General features: G+C 37.9%; 1 protein-coding gene across 3 annotated transcripts in view; it reads left to right on the forward strand.

The window, feature by feature from the left end:
* The window catches only part of MLIP (muscular LMNA-interacting protein), a 106,570-nt gene that overhangs the window by 54,550 nt on the left and 33,870 nt on the right, over nucleotides 1-18,150 (forward strand). Inside the window, exons 4-8 of one of the 3 annotated variants that reach the window (XM_017814567.1) lie at nucleotides 408-2,024; nucleotides 7,388-7,459; nucleotides 16,116-16,181; nucleotides 16,264-16,347; nucleotides 16,430-16,489. In XM_017814567.1, coding sequence (XP_017670056.1) covers nucleotides 408-2,024; nucleotides 7,388-7,459; nucleotides 16,116-16,181; nucleotides 16,264-16,347; nucleotides 16,430-16,489 — 1,899 coding nt within the window. The remainder of the gene's footprint in view (nucleotides 1-407; nucleotides 2,025-7,387; nucleotides 7,460-16,115; nucleotides 16,182-16,263; nucleotides 16,348-16,429; nucleotides 16,490-18,150) is intronic. The other 2 variants (XM_017814568.1, XM_017814569.1) reach the window with 2 other exon arrangements.

The raw sequence follows: 18,150 nt of genomic DNA on the forward strand, positions 1-18,150 counted from the left end.
TTTCTACTGAACTGGTAAAGTGAGATGGGACACTATTGCAATTTTCTCACTTTCTGTTGTGTTTATACAATGGGAATGACATCACATGATTCTGGACACTCATGGCACAACTCTATTGGGTTTTACCTAAAATGAAAAATACTGTAGCCTTGAACCTTGCTTATGTCAACAAAACTGAGGTCTCATAAAACCAAACTAGCATATAACTTGTCTGCCTCAGTCACCTCCCCTAGAGAGCCTTATCCATCAGGCTAAATGTCCAAATTTAAGATAACCCTGTGCTTTTAATCCACACAACAGTACTAATGGAAAGCCTATATGCATGACCACAGGACTGAAATGTGGGGTATTTAACAGTTCCACAGGTTCCACCTACATTAACATTTCTGTTTTTCTTTTTTCTCCAGTTAATTTCTACTCTTTCCACCTCTGATCATCTTTCCTCTAAACCACCTGCTGTCCACTTAATTTCTCCAATTAATCAGAAAGTAGCATGTGGTGCCATGGTTAACATGAATCAAGCCTCTTCGCTGGAAGATTCCTGTAACAACTGGCAGTCAGCAACTGGGTTTTCTAAGCAAGACTCATCTCTCTACTTTCAGTCTGCTTCCCATAGTTCACATCCCTCCATGTCTAAAATATCCTCTTCTGCATCAAAGAGTTGGTACTCCACTCCTCAATTGTCTGATAACCTACAAACACCAAGTCTCTATACTCCTGGCTGTGTTTGCAAAATGGGAGACTTCACCACATCCTCTGTTCCAGCAAAGAGCTCAAGTCTTTTCCCCAGTCCTCCATGTTCAGCTGAAATACAAGGATCCTCAGCTCAGACTTCATCCCCCAGTTCTTCCAAAAGATTGAATGCTTTATCTCCTCTCCCAGTACATATAATAACACATTCATTATCTCCTACTCCTAAACCTTTGTCTCCACCCTCTCTTTATGGCTCCTCTTCAACAATATGTAGTATAAATGAGCCTTGTGCACAAATGTCATCTAGAGGAAATTTAGCAAAGTCAGGAGTCAAATCCCCTCTGCCAACCAGACTGACTCTCTTAACTGCTATTTTGAGATCAGGCTCCTCTCAGCGGAGACCACTTTCTCCTGCTTCTTGTCCCACATTTTCTTGTAGCTCCCTCGGTTCGTCAACACTTGCAATAGATCAAAAGTCCAAAACAACTCCCCCAACCCCCAAGAAATCTGTTTCAAGCCCTCCTATATGGCCAGATTCTCCCAACAGAGAGGATTGCTGGCTTTCAGGATGGGCTCAGCATCTGCCTTTTCCCTCCAAGCCTCATCCCACACCTCGAGCGAGGTCCCTTTCTCCTAAAAAGCACCTTCCAGTTCAAACACTTTCTCCAGACTCCCAGAGTTCTCTGTCATCCCTCGCCTCCTATCATAGAAGATCAGTTGTCTCTCCAGATTTGCAATCTACACTGCTTCGTCCTTGTGCCCCAGCTCCCTCTTCCTTAGCTCCTTCTCCAGAAGGGCTGCGGTATGCTGCCTCCAGATCCCAGGCACCTCAGAAGTCTCAGAGAGTACACACTTACTCACCCATCTTTACCTGCCGGTCATATCCTTTGCTTTCATCTACCAATCTTAGTGGTGTATTCTCCCCCACCCTAGAAAAACATTCATCTCCTACCCCAAGTCTTTCGCACTCATCTTCTAGATCTAAGTCAGATTCATCCCAAATGTCTGTTCAGGACATGAGTGCCTCCTCTCCTACCCCTTCCAGTGTCTCAAAGAGGTGGTCTCTCCCACAGCCTCACTCTACCCCACCAGTTCCACAAAGTGGTAATATTAATTCCCACCCACTGCAGTTTAATTCTTCACTGGTGCATGCAAGTTATAGGTCTAATTCCTCCTCTCCAAGACCTGAGCAATCTGCCACCTCACCAGTGCTAAAGTGCAGATCTCCCACCTCAAACAAGTCACCAGGTATACTGCCATCAAGACCCAGAGAGCTGACTTCACCACAGTCTTTTTCCCTGCCTCCTGACCATGAAAACATCAAACCCAAGGTACTCTTGATGCATGCTTATTTTCTAATAGTTCCTTGTCCCTGTAGGAAAAAAATCACATCCATGTTGCAGAATGCTAGTAAAATAAATGGGCTGTGCAGGAACTGTTTTTTTATTGACAGTGAAGGTAGTAAAGATTGAATCCTACCATATCAAATTGCTGGCAATGTGTTCTGTATTGTGGAGAAGATGCTGTAGGAATCCTTTAGCATAAAAAAGAGAATATTTTATTCATGAGTGGGAGGAGATACTACTAAAGATGGATTTGTGTCCAATGGCTCTGATATACACTTGGCATACTTATTTTTGTAGCTCACTTAAAACCATAGTGTGTCAACAATAAACTGTGAAACATGTTCTATTCACCCTATGCTAATGACAACCCACATGTGTTCCCACTGAAAGTAATAGAAGTATGGTGATCTTAGGTTCAAGGCTGAACTAGAAGCAGCTTAATCTAATTTATGTGAACTGGGTGTTCCAGTGATAACTAGTTCACAAGCACCTCATCCCATCTGTCCTCCTCACTTCCCAGGATGTTTTACTCAGCCCAGCTGCCCTGGGACCAGCTCAGAGGTACAACGGAGCTCAGCCTGAGCAGGGACTTTGGGGCTAAGAGCCAACAAGGGAAGACTCCTGCTTCTTTGCTTTCTTCTGTACTCCTCTGATCTTGTTGTGCTAGACAGAGGATGAGGGGGAAAGAAAAGACAAGCTTCCCAAAACATGAACTGCTGCAAATACAAAAGTTTCACAAACAGCTCCTGCTCTATGTCATCCACCCAAAGGTGGGAGGGCCATCACAGAGTGAGAATAAGCAACGATGGCAATTGCTACAGGAGGGCTTGGGAACCAGTTGCACTTTAAACCTAAACGTATATCTCGAGAAGGGGAAGGAAAGGAAAGTTGATCCAAAAACATGCAGCAGGTAGGTAAAAACAAGAGAAACTGCTGTGTAGAAAGGAAGAGCTAGTTGCAGAAGGCATCAGAGTTGCAGAAGGCTTTCTGACCTCTTTTATCTTATCTTTGCCCTCTGTGCTTCCCTTGTGCCTCCTGTAACTCATATTTGAGCTTGCACATCATAGAAAGTCTATCATAGTTTATTGATTTATTTGCTCACAGCACAAAATTATAGCCTGGTCTGCCAGATCAAGTTGTGTCAGAAGTGTTCTTAGCAGCTTGGCTATGGCAGTGGTGTTTTGAACTGCTTGGAAAATGTTAATTGGAAATGAGAGGTTAAAATCAGCACAAAGTAGCAATTGTCATGACTGGTTCTTTTAAAAACCAAGCAAACCCAAATGAACCACTGTGCTAGGCACAGCTGTACAGTGTCGCTACACCCTGTCAGTATTACTTAGTGAAACAAAAAGAGATATGAAATTGTAGAAATTCCAAGACAAAAAGCCCCTGAGACAAAACTGGAAGGCATGACTGAGCCTGCAGATTGCAAAACAGTTGCTCTTCGTGCTAGTTGGTGCATTGAGCACTGAGATTCTCTGGCAGTAAGAAAATCCTCTGCTAGTGACACAGAGCTATTACCTGGGTTGCAGGCAATATTGCAGAGGTTATTATACCCTTCCTGACTTCCCTGTTGTCCCCGTTCCTGCTAATTCTCCTTTATCATGTGATATGGTGGCACTTTTGAAACTGTCTCACCATGCCATGGAAATTGGGAGAGTGTCTGCCACTGTAACAGACTTGGACCACTAGTCTGGTGCAATTTTTAATCATATAGACAAAGCTGGCTCTGCTGGAGATGTGGAAGACAAGAAACCTCTAAATTAAATGCAGCTGGGTGGTCAGTGCAAGAAAGGTCTCTTGTGGCTTTAAAATGTGAGTCTAAGACTTCATCTACAGTTAATGATACTGTGCATTAACTTTCCCTTTCCTCCTCCTCTCACTTATTTCCATCCCTAGTTTATGGCATAACTCAATGAATTTTGCTGACATGTTAATTGTAGCAGGCTGTCTAATAATACTCCAGCCTCAAATCTCAGTATATTTTCAGAGAAGAAAGGAAAATTTTGAGGAGAGACAACTTTAACGTCCTAAGCAGCATTTAGGTCTCTTTAGTACTGATCAGCTCAGCTTTAGAATTAGACAAAAAGCAGATTGCTCCACGTGATGACTGTTAATGCATGACAAAATTTTTGCATGTATGAATGTGCTAAGTGAACATTAAGGGAAAAACAGCTTCTAGAAGTGCTTGACTTTGGCATGTGTAGTCTTTCAACCTTAATGTTTCTTCAACAGTCGTTGCAGCAATGTTAAGACAAGTATTAAACCAACGCTTATTAAACCAGAATTCTGACATTAGGTGTACTTTTCAGTATTCACATTAAACTGTTTCATTAGCATGATATCAGAGCAATTATGCAAAAAGGATTCTTTATTGGAGAGCTTTTTTATGTCTATGCCTATGCATGCAGCAATTAATGCAAATTGAAGGATAACCTGTTAATTTGTTTAACTGTTTGTATTTATATATATAAACATATGCTTTCCCATGGTTTATATTTGCTAATGATTTTAAAATACACATATTACACTTTGATAATTTCCTCATGGACCTAATATAGCAAAGTGGACAGTAAGATGGAGTAGGGACAGATAAATTTCTGATTCTGGAGGAAGAGATTAGAATAACAATCTCTGGCTGATGTTTGAAAACTCTTTGCAATGGTTTCATTGGGCATCATTCCTACATATTCTTTGATTTTTCCTGTTTGAATGCAGCACAGGAATGCATGTAGATCTACCCAAAACAGCTGGAGAACAAACTAACTTTAGTAACCTGGAGCTCAGCACAGCTGCAAAACCTACCACAAAGCAGGAAAGGTTACTCATGACACTATGCTACCATGGTTAGTCACTGTTTTTAAGCCTCTGTAGGCATGGGTCCAACACACTTTGCAATGCCCTGTGGGCATCTTAGGTGAACATCGGAAAAAAAAGTAGGACATTTTCCCCCAAACTCTCCAGGGTGATATTTGCCCAAGCTCTGATATTGGAGTTGGTTTGGTTTTGACTGGACCATGGTGCAGGCCAGGAGACCTAACTGTCCATGGCTGTTTAAAATTACTGCTAGATTCTTGTGAAGCAGATTATTAAATCTATTTAGGCATTGAAAAGTAATTTTAGGTAATGTGAAATAATGTGTAAAGGAACATATTCATAAAGATCAGAAACTGAATTAAAGACTTTTCAGTCATCTCAGACATTGTGAAAATGGCACGATACAGGTTCTACAGTATCTGGAAGTGATAAAGCATATGAAAGCAGTATAGAAACTTTTATATTTTAACAGTCTGATATGCCTGTTTAGTTCATATAACAGTACAAATAACTTCAAAATGATCGTACTGTTCTTATCATATAGGATGCCCATCTCATCAGATGTAAAAGCCTATGTAAAAGCCTAGTGAAGACATTGTGTTTCGTTTACGTGTTCAATGACACAATTTTATTAGCTGAATTTCTATTATAATCAAACAAGGATGCATTTTATGCGTATGCCTAATATTTGGAATTAATATTTAATATTTGGAATTTTGGTCTTCCATCTTACTTTAATGAGCAGTATTTTATGTCTTATTTGTATATAGATTTTGTATATACACAAATATATGTATGTGTGTTTATGCACACATATGCTGTGTTGTCTAAATGTTCAAAGGGCAGGATTAAACTCATGCAACTTTTGACATTTGAAAGCTAGATATCCAAGCACAACTTGGACAATTCTATTACAGCTAATGGAGAGAATATGGAATATTTACAGGATGATTTTATTTTACCTTTCTAGTTGCCTATTTTGGGATGAGATTAATCCTGTAGAAATGCCTGTAATTATAAAAGGCATTAGTTTTTGACTGAGGCACCTAAATGGTAGACATCCAAGTTAAAATCACTAAATCTCATATAAATTACTGTCCTGCCCTCCAATGCCCCTCCCACCAAAAAATAGAAAAAACCCTTAATTTTCAGCATTTGCATTCTTCTGCTTTGTTAACGTGTACATTCAGTATCAATGATTGACTTCTTAAATGACTGTCATTCTCCAGCTTCTGACTGAGTGAAGTCAAAAGCAAACATAATATTATGTATAGAAAGAATTAAAAGATTGTGTCCTACCATATTTCAAGATAGATGTGAGAAGGGTATAAGTTTCTTATCTGAGATAAAATTTTGCCCCCTCTGATGTCATTGAGACTTTTACTAATTATGAAGAAAAGAAAAAATATCAAAAGAATGACCCAAAGTACAACATGCTGATCCAAACTGTTATCTCATAATCACCAGTATTTACTACTGCAGGTGATGGTACATTAAAAAACCTGACCTGATTAACAAATAACTTTATTTCTGGCTGAATATCACAGAAATAATTAATTACTAACTTGAAAGTCTATTCTTGTGTGAATTTATGATTTTTTTATTAGATTGTTAACTAAAAGGAAACAATGTAGCAAATCCCTATTTTTTAAATAAATTACAACAGTCGTGATTAAGAATCCTAGCTCTTGAAATCATACAAATATAGAAGAATCTCATCAATCTTTTAAAAATTACTGAATTCAACTTCTATAATTACAAAGAAAATGTAAAAAAGATGGTTTCTAAAGATTTTAAAACAACTGGGAAACTAATATAATCTAAAATAGAAGTTGTTTGAAAAGAATAATTTTTAAGGCTTATCTTAGAATTTTTAATACCCAAACCCATATATTTTGTATGGTTTAGATTGTCAGTTCTGTAAGCTTTGTTAGAGTGTGAAAGCTCCTATACCTAATTTGAATTATTTTTTTTGGGTGGTAGAGTTACTTATTCAAGAGATGAAAAGCTGCATGAAGATTTAAATGATCTATCCACTCACAAAAGTAATTTTGCATTTAAGGATCCTAATCAGTCTCATTAAAGCCAATTACAGAAATCCCTCTCACCTAGTGGTCCAGGATCACACCACTCAACAGCAGTTGTTGAGGTGGATGTACTGGCAGAAGTAGCTGTGCATTTTCATACCAAATCACAAAAAAACTTCAAAAAAACATCACAGCCTCTCCTGACATTCATTTAAGGATAATAATCAGCAGAAAGTGATTAAACTTCCTTTGGAAGCTATAAGCTATCCTACTTCATTCCTAAGAGCAAAATATGTATGTTACAGGCTTTTAAAATCTTAACAAAAACACTATATTTTTTTTTAAGAAATAGCTTTCCTAGGAAATATGTAAGCATTGTTTTGTTGCAATGTGTTTGCAAGACAATTGGAATGGTCTTTCATTCTGTCATACCTTTCCTTTCTTTCTTTCTTACTCTTCTATCCTGTTTTACTTCTCTTCCTGCTTTCTGGTTTACCCTTTTAGCAGTACAAGATCAAGACAAGCTACAAGGCATTTGCAGCAATCCCTACAAACACATTGCTTATGGAACAGAAGGTTAGTGTTTGCTCAAAGACATGGGCATTGTGTATTTGAGACCATTCAACTTTATGTACACATTCTGACATTTCTGCTGGGGGATACTGCAGAATGTAAATTCTGGGAACTAACTACTCAGGGTTATTATTCCAGACATTTCTCAGGGTCAACCGCTTTCCACTGAAGATCAAAGACTTTGTTAATCTGAATTTCTGCAAATCAATTTACTATAAAAAGGGGAAAAAAGCAGTATCTTAAAAGAATTGCCTTTTATGGCAACATCTAAAAGTCTGTTTTGTTATTGGAAAGCAACTGGAGCACTGCTGTTCTGGGGCCTGACAATGGGTAGATCTTGGTCAGTTAATGATTATTCAACAGCTTTGCTTATACCAGTAAATTTAACATTCAAAGATGTGCAACTTTGATCAGTTGTACTGTTAAACTTTGATAACCGTCCTGGCCATTGTTCTGACCTCTGTTAACTACCATTCTTCTTGAACACTTTAACAGCTAGAGTGGGCCTGGATATGTAGTTTGAGATAACCATCCTTTTGTGTAGGATAGGCAGGTAGATCCAAAGAACAGACTTTAGTGCATTGATTTACTACTAAAGTCACAGCCAACAAAGGTTGGGCTGTATAGTCCTTATTTAGATAATGCCACTTAGAAAGGCAATTGAAAATTTAAATTTTGCATGAAGGGTTCAAAATACCCATGGATGTTTATTTTTAAAATATTTTTCCCAAATTAATTTTGCTCAAAATAATTGCTCACTAAGTTTAAAAAATATTTTCTCTGATGAGCAATGAGCTACATGTTTAACATGTTTAAAGACATCCTTAACTGTGCTAACATCCAGTTTGTAGCTTTATCAGAAAAAGCTTTCTGTTCAGAACCTTGTTCAGGAACTTAGCTTCTGATCATTTTCTTTGAGATTAAGCATTCCTGATTACACATCTAAGTATTTATTCCAATACATAACTCAGTTGATTTCACTAGAAGTTTGCAGAGCCTGAAGACATTGGAGAGGGGAACTTAACTGTGTACAAATTTTGAAGATTATAATTTTATCCTTGAAATATTACTGATTGTGATCTAGTAATTAAGAGTTAACTGCTATAAGTAAGATTTTTTTCAAAATAGTCATTCCTTTATTTTCCAATGTTCTTTTAATCTTGAATGATTTTTTAAATCATTTGCATAAAACCTGATCCTTCCTTTACTTAAATCTTGAATGCACTAGTGAAGGTTATGTTTGCTTTAGCATGCAATGTGATGAAAAAAAATGGCTCTATAGAGGAAAATAGCTAATGCAGGAGATCCTACATCCCTACTGAATGTATTTTGGGAGGGTTTTGTTTGAGCAGAGAGCCTGTTAGTGGGTGGAAGAATGTGGTGAACTCCTGAAGTGCCACTTCATGGTTGACTTCACCTGAAAGCATCTGGTTGATGTACCCTGAGACTGCACCTCTCTGCCAGCTAAGCCAAGTAGGTGACTCTGAATAGATTATTCACTCTAAGAGCACACTCCTAATGATAACTAGTGGGTTAATGTCAGCCATCTGATTGCACTTTTTCAGAAGAAAATTGATTTCTTTTGATGGTCTTGCTGGTGCTTTCCAGGGCATTGACTCACAACTTGTGTGTTACTTATCACGAATACATAAAACTGAATCGTGCAATCTAATGCCAATATCTGTAGAAAAAGTAAAAACCCAAGAGACATCCATAGTTAGACAGACTTTTGATTATCCACTGCTTTATTGAAAATGGTAGCCTTGGTGTATCCTTCAGTAGTAAAAGCAGTCATGTATTAATAAGAAATCAGTTTCCTGCCACAGGATTTACCTTCAGGAGTGGCTCTTGACTAATTAACTTTGTAAACTGTATGTTTCAGCGTGGCCTGACTACATTCTCCCATCTTGGGAATTATGGATAATAATCTTCTACTGATCTGTACCAGCATCCAATTGTAGTACTCCTAAGCTAGTCCTGTTGTGTTAGCTGACACATGTTTAGAATATGGCTCTTAAAAGAAAGCACAAACCAGTCACACGGCGCACATGGGCCCCATTGAACCAAGTTTTTATATCCAAGTATTCTCCTCAAAAATGTTGGGTAGGAAACTTATGCTATGTTGTAACTCAATGACAGTAATTATATCCCCATTTTATGCAAAGCATTTTATGCACTGGGTTAAAAAGAGAAATATTTAAGACAATAAGATTTTAAATGCATAAGTGATGCTTTATTAACATTAAAATAATGGTTACGTGGAGAAGTTGTCCAAATGGCTTTCTTTTTTTTTTAGCAAGGAAGGAAGGCATGCAGTATCTGCAAGCATAGCTATTGCTGAGCTGAATGCATGATTAGCAATACAACATTTTTTTAAACTACATTTTTTAGGCTAAGGTGCAAAAAAAGTGGTTTGCTGTTTGATTGAAGTAGAAATGCATATTGTCAGAAGTCAACTTTTTCCACTGTGTGAGTAACTATAATCCTTAATTTAAATGGTCATGAGACATAAGAGTAGTCAGAATTGTGGTGTGGGTGATAGCGACAATTCATCTGCAGTATTAATTAGATCCCATGACAGAAAACTGCTTTTGGTGTACCATGTGAGGTACAATGATTTGTCTGCCTCTAAATTGTCTGCTAGTGTATAACTTTGTTTCTCAAGTTAGTTACTTTCTTTTATGTTTGTGTAGATGCTTTAATTTCAGTCAGCATTTTTCAATTACTTCTTATGAAACCACTAGGCTATCATCATCTTAATGGTTTTTCTAGAACATGTTCTTATCCTCCAGTATTCTTACTCAGAGAGTTGTGCTAATTAGTAGAGAAGAAAAGGCTGATTAACTATATATGTGTATATTTCGACTAACCCAGAAGTGGCTTAATCTCATCAGTTCTCCTAACTGGAATACTTCCCAGCTGTTTGAGTTTGTGTGAACATGATGTTCCTCACATCACCTGTTCTGTGATCAGAAAAAGCCCTGTACAAGATATGTCTTGGAAGATTGGGCTGTAACTTCATAGCCAAAAGACCATAACTTGTTTTTAAGGGATTTAGCATGGTCAGGCTCTGTCAGGGAGCAGCAGGAGTGGGTTGCTCCACACGGAAGGTGTCAGAAGCTGGAGTGGCAGCAAGGATAGAAAGACAGTGTCCTCACCAGCAAGGGCACAGCTCCACAGTGCCTGACCAAGGAGAACAGAGATGCTGATATCATGTTGATGTTAACCAGGGTCAGTCAGCAGTACCATTGTAGCCACACAAATTCATAGTGATGAGGCAGGTCATAGAGTGTGTTAATGAACTCACCAGGCTACCAGATGACAGACCCACTGGCCGGAAGAGGAAGCTGAACAGGCTGAATATAGGCATAAGGCAAAAATTTAACAGAATTAATTAACCATTATAAAAATTTTCCAGAGACTGAATTAGGCTCTTTTTCAGAGAAATTGAAAAATCAAGACAGGACACTTTTTTGGCCCTTCGTTCCAGGTAGTCCTGTGGTTTAAAAAAGAGGACAGACTAGCTGAACACTGTTGTTTCTTCTGATCTAATTAATGTAGAGACAGTGAGTCACACCTCTACTGACACTCACTCTTGTGTAGCTTCTACAATTATATAGATGTGATCACAGCCCAACTCAAAATTCCATTCCTAATCAGGTACTATTTAAAAAGTAATGGGTCTATTATTTAGAGATTGTATTTATCAAATATCTATTACAATATCACTCAGTCAAAATAGATAGGGATGAAGAGTTTATTTCAAGGAGCTAAGGAAAAATTTGTAACTTTAAATACCTCATGATAGAAAGAAAGGCAATATTTTGAGCAGTGATAAAGGACCTAGTTCATCTGTAAAAATAACCAAATATGCCAAGGTAGGAGCAGCCTATGAGCTCTCTCTTTCTTTCAAGGGCCTTGAAAGTAGACAGTCTCTTAAAATAGATCTTACTTCGTCTTCAGAATTATATAAAGTTTGAGATGAAAGCAGAAAACTGCTGGAGGCTTTGGATTTACAAACCAAAGAGTCTTCTCTTAACAATTCTGTGGTCTTTGGTCTACAGCAAGGTATATACAGGGCGATTTGGGTTTGCTGTATTTGATCAGCTACACATCCCCTCTGTATGCTGATCAGGGTGAACTTCCCTTATCCCATTTAATGGGAAAGAAACCTGGGCATACAGACTGGGAGGAAAGAGGTGCTGCAAACGTTCTGCTCAGACTTCCCAGAATCTGGACCGGGAATGAAGCATGGCGCGCATGGCACATCCCAGGATGATGGGATGTGCCATGAAACACACCTGCTTCACAGTTGAGGTTTATCCCACACTTACCAAGTCTTCTGAAAAACACTAGGTATAACTGGCTATGAATGTGAGAGGTGCAAATGTTGACTTTTCTGGCTTGTATTTATCAACTAGTTACAAGTAGAGAACAATAATTTCAATTCTAAATAAATGTAGAAAAAAATCTTCTGTCTTAAAGAATAAATATTTTAGGTGTTTGATTGTGTCTCTTTATGGGCGTTCTTCATGTTTTTTCTTGTCACAATGCAATCTAGTTAACTTCAAGAGAGTCTAAACCAGTCTTTCCATATTTTTCTGCACTTCTAGGAAAACCCCAAAGACCTAGTATTTACATCCTATCACCTACAAAGCAGACTGTAAGCAGTGCAGTATATTCTCCTTGTGGAAGGAAAAAAAAAAGGCATCTTCCTCCACATGCAGAAGGAAAAGGAGGGTGTGTTGGAGGTTTTTTTGTTTTGTTTTTAATAAAAAGAAAGACATGCAGCTGAGGAAATATGGCAGTGTTCTGCTACATAGAAGACACAGCTTTAAGTTCTTGCCTTGAGGAAACTCTTACTTATTATCAAAAATCCATTGCTATAGGAATTGATTATGGCAAATGCAGATTCGAGTCACTCCTTAAAATCATACAGCAGGAACCTAGAAGCAAACTTTTCTCACTCTAGATGATTGACTTAACTGCTGGATAAATGGGTATAATCAAGCATGTCAGCACGTTTCTGGAAAGCATTTCTGGCAAGACTTTGTTAAAAATATTTTGATAAAAATAGATTTTAATTTTCCCAAAATACTTCTGGGGTGCACTTACTAGGTAAATTTCATGAACCCAGGTTGTGTTCACATCAAAATTCTTCTCAAGGCTAGAGAAAAATACTTCATGGTAAGAAAGAAAGAAAGCCAATAATTTGTGTGGTTGTAGGACTAAGTAAAAGACCCAGTGCACCTGTAATAATAACCAAATGTGCCAATTTAGGAGCAGCCTATGAACTCCCTCTTTCCTTCATGAGCCTTACAGCTTTCAGTATTAATTATTTTATAAGAGGAAAAATAGTCAAGTCTATTCAGTATCATCTCCCAGGATCTTCAAGAAGTAAGTTAAAGGAATTAATGCTTTGTGAAGTTCCACTATACAATAGGCTTTTTTTTTGCATATGCTGAAAGCTCAGGAAAAGATAGTGATAGGGAAAATATGCTCAGTCCAGGGTTTTCACGATACAGTAAGAAGGAAGCTGTGTTAGATCCGGGTCACAATATTCACTTTTTCTCCTACTATTGATGTGGTCTACTGGTGGACGAAATAATGTTCTGTATTTCCTGTATGTTGTCAAGATCTTTCATTCTTCTAAAAAAATACTGGAGATTGTGTTTGGATCTTTTACTAGTATCCTTTCAGCTCTGATATGGCTTTAGCAATCAAAAGAGAGAAAAGAAGAGGGAAGGGTTGTAGTCATCGCTGATGTCAATGGCATATATGTGTCACACCCTCAAAGTTGCCCTTTTCAAGGAAAAAATTAGTGGTTCAGCAACTCCTTATTTCATCTGAACATTGAAATTCTGTCACAAAAGCATTTTCGTTATCTAAATGGCAATCTTCTTTTAGACTGTGGTCTCACTGTTTTATCATATAAAATCAAAAATTTGAATACCTAAATAAGAATGTTCAAATTTCAATATTGTTAGATCATCAACATAGCAAGTGAATCCTGAATACAGTTGATAGTGTTAATCAACAGCATGTAGATAGCACTAACACTTTAAATTAATCATAATATTGTTGCACGATAACACTGATAATTTTGGAAAAAACTAGTTGTAATTTTTATATCTCACATTTTTCTCTGTGTGGAAATGTGGAAAAAAAAAGAAGGCAATGCTGGAAAAAAAATTTGAGATGTAGTTTGAAAAGCTCACAACAGCTTAAACAGAACCTTTTATCTTTGTGGAGGTGATGGGGATGGCAAAAATACAGTTTCCTGTTTCTTCTCTTTCTTTGGAGGACTCAGCTGTTCAAATAAGTAAAAAAAGAAAAATAGGAAAAAGAAAAAGAAAAGAAGAAAAAGGCAAAAGAAAAAAAAAGATGAAACGGTCAAAGAAATTAGGCTGATCAGTTTGCAGGTTAAAATTTTCCTTCCCCAAAAGTCCAAAAAGAGAGAACACTGCAGCTTTTTCTAGCATGACTCCTGCATGATGATTGTATCTCAGAAAAACAGTGGAGCACACAGACCTTGGTGCTTCACTCACCCAAGTTCTTTAGTCACTGAAGGCTCCAAAATAGAAAGATATTTGGGTACCCAATTTCTACTGAAACTGATGGATGTTTGGTATTTAAATTAGCCAGAGCCTTGGTTCTGAACAGAGACTTCAGGATGTGGCTGTAATTCCTCTAGAAAGATTCCCCTGAATCTTAGGGGTAGTTGCTCCTTACCCTTGATTGTGTTCGCCCACTACTTTGGTGCAGTGACTATGAAACAGAAACATGTGGTTTTCTCTTAACAATTCCTTGACTATGTTTATTGTCCTACTGGCTTCTTGGGGGTTTTGAGAAGCTTAGCAATTTCCCCATTCCAAACCCATGATTGATTAAAACTTTTCATTTTTCCTAAGTCTTATTCAGACTTATCATCTCTGTAACGGCCTGCTTTGTCAATCCTGACCCTAATAGATATTGAAATGACTCTTCTACTTAATTTTATCACTTACTTTTATGTTTACCAGGAGGATGTACTCTTGACTGAAGTTGAACTAGGGACACAGTACTTAAGTGCAGTGCTGAGCCCACCTTAGCTGAGCCCTCCTGTTCAATGGGACTGTGTTGATCTGAAACTTCAGCTGGCTAAGTGTGATGAGACAGCAGAGATGAGAGACTGTTTATCTTTTCATGGTCTGTCTTGGGATAAGATGACATTAATTTCTGTATATCAAAATGCATTATTCTTTTTCCTTTTAAACCGCAACTGCTCTAAGGCCAACACATTTGTCTAGAGATGGGGAGGAAGGAAGAAATGTTTGGAAAGCAACTACCCTTCATCTTAGTAGAAGACATGGTGTTCCATAAACATGCTTCGTGCAAGAACATTTGTGGATGGTATTAGAATAATATTAAAAGTAAATTGTCATGAATTTTTTGCTTAGGCATACACAGATGTATGCTGCCAGTAGCTGGACAAAGAAAGAAAAAAAATGTACTCAGCAAAATTAAACTCAGAAATAAATATGCTTATTTTCTTTTTTTTAAGATTCTGACATTTTCCTCACAACTTTACATATGTCTTCTGTATCTGGCAGCCCTCATACCCACCTCAATGGGATCAGTTTATTCCTGCAGAATCCCACATCCATGGGATTTTTTTTTTTTTTTTACTAACTAGCAAAATGAAATCTCACAAAAACATGTGTTAAACAAACAAACAAGAAAAATCCACCCTGCACTTCCCTCCCCTTTAGTCCAGCTTCACACATCAGCAAGCTTCCAGAGTAATTTTTGGTCTCAGCAGGTGTCTATTTGAAAATCACTTCAAAGAAAAAATGGGTGATGGCAGGGAGAATGTGCTTTGCAGATGCTGGATAAAGATGAAAAGGGAACTGAGCAGTGGTTTTTGGCTTTTGAGGGTGTTTTGTGAGTTTCCATACGAAGTGAAGGGATCAGCAAACTGATTCCTGCTGTTCTCAAATCTGCTCCAAGTATGGATACAGGAAAGCGATAGGTATTTTCAAGCACAAGAGGCTTGTGTTTTGTTCTGGAGAGATTGTATACATGCTTAGTGTGAGATTACAAATGTATAGAACATATTTTACTTTATATATTTCTGATTTCTGGCTAAAACCCAAGAATGTCAAGCACTGTATTTGTTGCAAGGTGAAATCACCATCCTCTTTAAATAGGAGACACTTTTTACAGAAAACACCTACTGGAGGAAAATAAAGGGCTCCTGTGTGCTTGGGTCCCTGCCTTGTCCACCTGCATACCCATCCATCTGGTGGCTCTCCTGTGGTGGTAGCCACCCGACACCTCCGTGGCACACAGTAGACACTCACAGTGTCATGTTTACTTGGAAGGAGGGGGCATTGTTGAAGAAGACAATTTAAACTGCTGGTTTCTGATTTCTAAAAGTAGAGACAATTCACCCTGCTTGAATACTCTCTCTTTCTCTGTAAACCCCCATCTCATTCAGAATCAGATGCTGGTAACCAGAAGAACATTACTAGGCCTGTAGTTTCTTTATTTTCCCCATCTTTTTATGGTGAGATAGAATACACCACCTTTTTTAAACAGACTATTTCAAAAAAGTGTATGTTTGTTTGGTTTTTAAAATTTTGAACTCCATATCACACCAATAGCTCTTGAATTGCAGGCATTAGAAGAGCCAACGAAGCCTGTGAGTGTGACTGAAGGCACTGCTTTGGACACTCATTCAGAGGTAGTGATGTTATTTATCTTTCACATCTGTATTTGAAAACAAAAAGCCAAGATTAATTGAGTGATCCATCTTCCTTTTTCAGATGTGCTCCCCTGTCCAGCTTAGACAACAAACAGAAGAGCTGTGTGCTGTCATTGATCAAGTCCTGCAGGACCCGTTGACTATGGTAACCCATCAGTATGTGGAATTGACTTCTTCTCTTCTTTTGTCTCTTGTCATTAACAAGTCTTTTGAAAATAATTTTACAGCGCCGATGTGAGTCTTCTCCAAGTTTCCTGCAGATGAGCACGGAGTCAGATGTTGGCAAGGTAGGTGAATAAGCCCACCCACATACCAAGGACTCTTTCCAAGTACATATCAGGGCAAGCAAAATCACAATATAACCTACTGCAACAGTAAAACTGATGGCAACACAAAGCTGCAGCTGAGAGATGCAACATCAGAAGTTTCTGGTGATTTAAAAGACATGCAAGGACAGAACTGTAGCCCTGAAGTCAGTGCAGTGTTTGTTGCAGGACACTTTCCTGAAGTCAGAGGGAGAAATATTATGGAAAAGAAACTGTGTATTAAGGCTTCAGAAGCTGGCATCCACAAGGAAGAAATTCTTCATACCTTGCCTGTCATATCGCAGGGTCTCTGGCCATCTTCCAGATTTTGTCCCATCGATGGGACAAGCAACTCTACTACAGAGCAACCAGTGTAATGTTCTAGCTTCCTTGACTGGAAGCATCTTTCAGAACATTGGGTTTTTTTCATGTTCATTATCGATACTCGAATAATGGGATAATTGAATTAATAAGCAGACTTGCTCTAAAGTTCTGATTTCATTTTTACTGTGGCCCCTCCCAGAAGGACAATGTCTGCAATATTGATTTATCCTGGATAACTAAGAAACAGGTAGTGAGAGGCAGGGTTAATTTTATATTTCTAAACTTCTGGTTTCATTAAGTTGTACTGATGTGCCCTCTGGGTTCAGAAGAATGACTAACCAGTGGAAGAAAGTCCTGTATTCTGTTCGCTCCAGGTAAATTTAAGTTGGTCCTGGTAGCTGTAGGAAAGTGAAAATTGCAGAAATCCAACTGGAAATGGGAGGAAAGGAATTTTTGGCAGATGAACACATCAAAAAGTTAATGCATTCAAAATATCCTGCAGAATGTCCAGTTCACCATGCAAAAATAGGGCACGGATCCAGCATTTCTGAGTGGCTATATTCAGTATGCACTTCAAAGTTAGTTTTCATTTTTGAAATTACTTCTGTCAATCAGCATGCAGTGGTGAATTGAATTTCGAGAGTCTGAAAGACAGAAACATGATCAAAGCTGAAGAAGCAGACAGATGCTGTTATTGAGAGTATGTTTTCCAATGCCTGAAGAAAGTGAGGTGGTTAAAATGGTGTTACTAAGTTGAGCTGTAGCATCCAAAACCTACTTCCTGGGACAATTGAGAATGGAAGGCATCTGTTAGCAGTCATAAAACCAAAATAAAATGGGCAAAAGGCGAGTTTAACAGGATGCAGGATAGGGACCAAGCTAAAGATTGTGAGGATCTCAGAACAAGATAAAAAAAGTGCTTAACAGAGGGTAAAAGAAGGTCATAGACAAGAAAAAAAATAAGAGTGTACAAGTAAATGCTTTTAATCACATGAAAGCAAGTTCTTATAAATGAGAGCATGGAAAGGTAACATTTCAGGTTATTTTCTGAACAAATGTAACTTAAATTTCATGGGGCAACCACACTTATATCTAATAATAAGCATTTTGTTACAAGAATTCTCAGAGATAAATTAAATGTCATCCTCAGTAGAGGGGGATCAATGTTTTTGAGCAGTAAAATTAAGTAGTATTTTCTACCAAGCAAAACATAAACATACCTTATTCTTACGTATTGTGTGATTATTTCTGGAAAACTTAAGTTTTCCTGAATTTGAGCAATTAATAACTTCTCACAATATTGAAAATCTCTTGGAGTT

Source organism: Lepidothrix coronata, unplaced genomic scaffold (genome assembly GCF_001604755.1).
Source record: "Lepidothrix coronata isolate B3197 unplaced genomic scaffold, Lepidothrix_coronata-1.0 Scaffold45, whole genome shotgun sequence".
Classification (NCBI taxonomy): domain Eukaryota; kingdom Metazoa; phylum Chordata; class Aves; order Passeriformes; family Pipridae; genus Lepidothrix; species Lepidothrix coronata.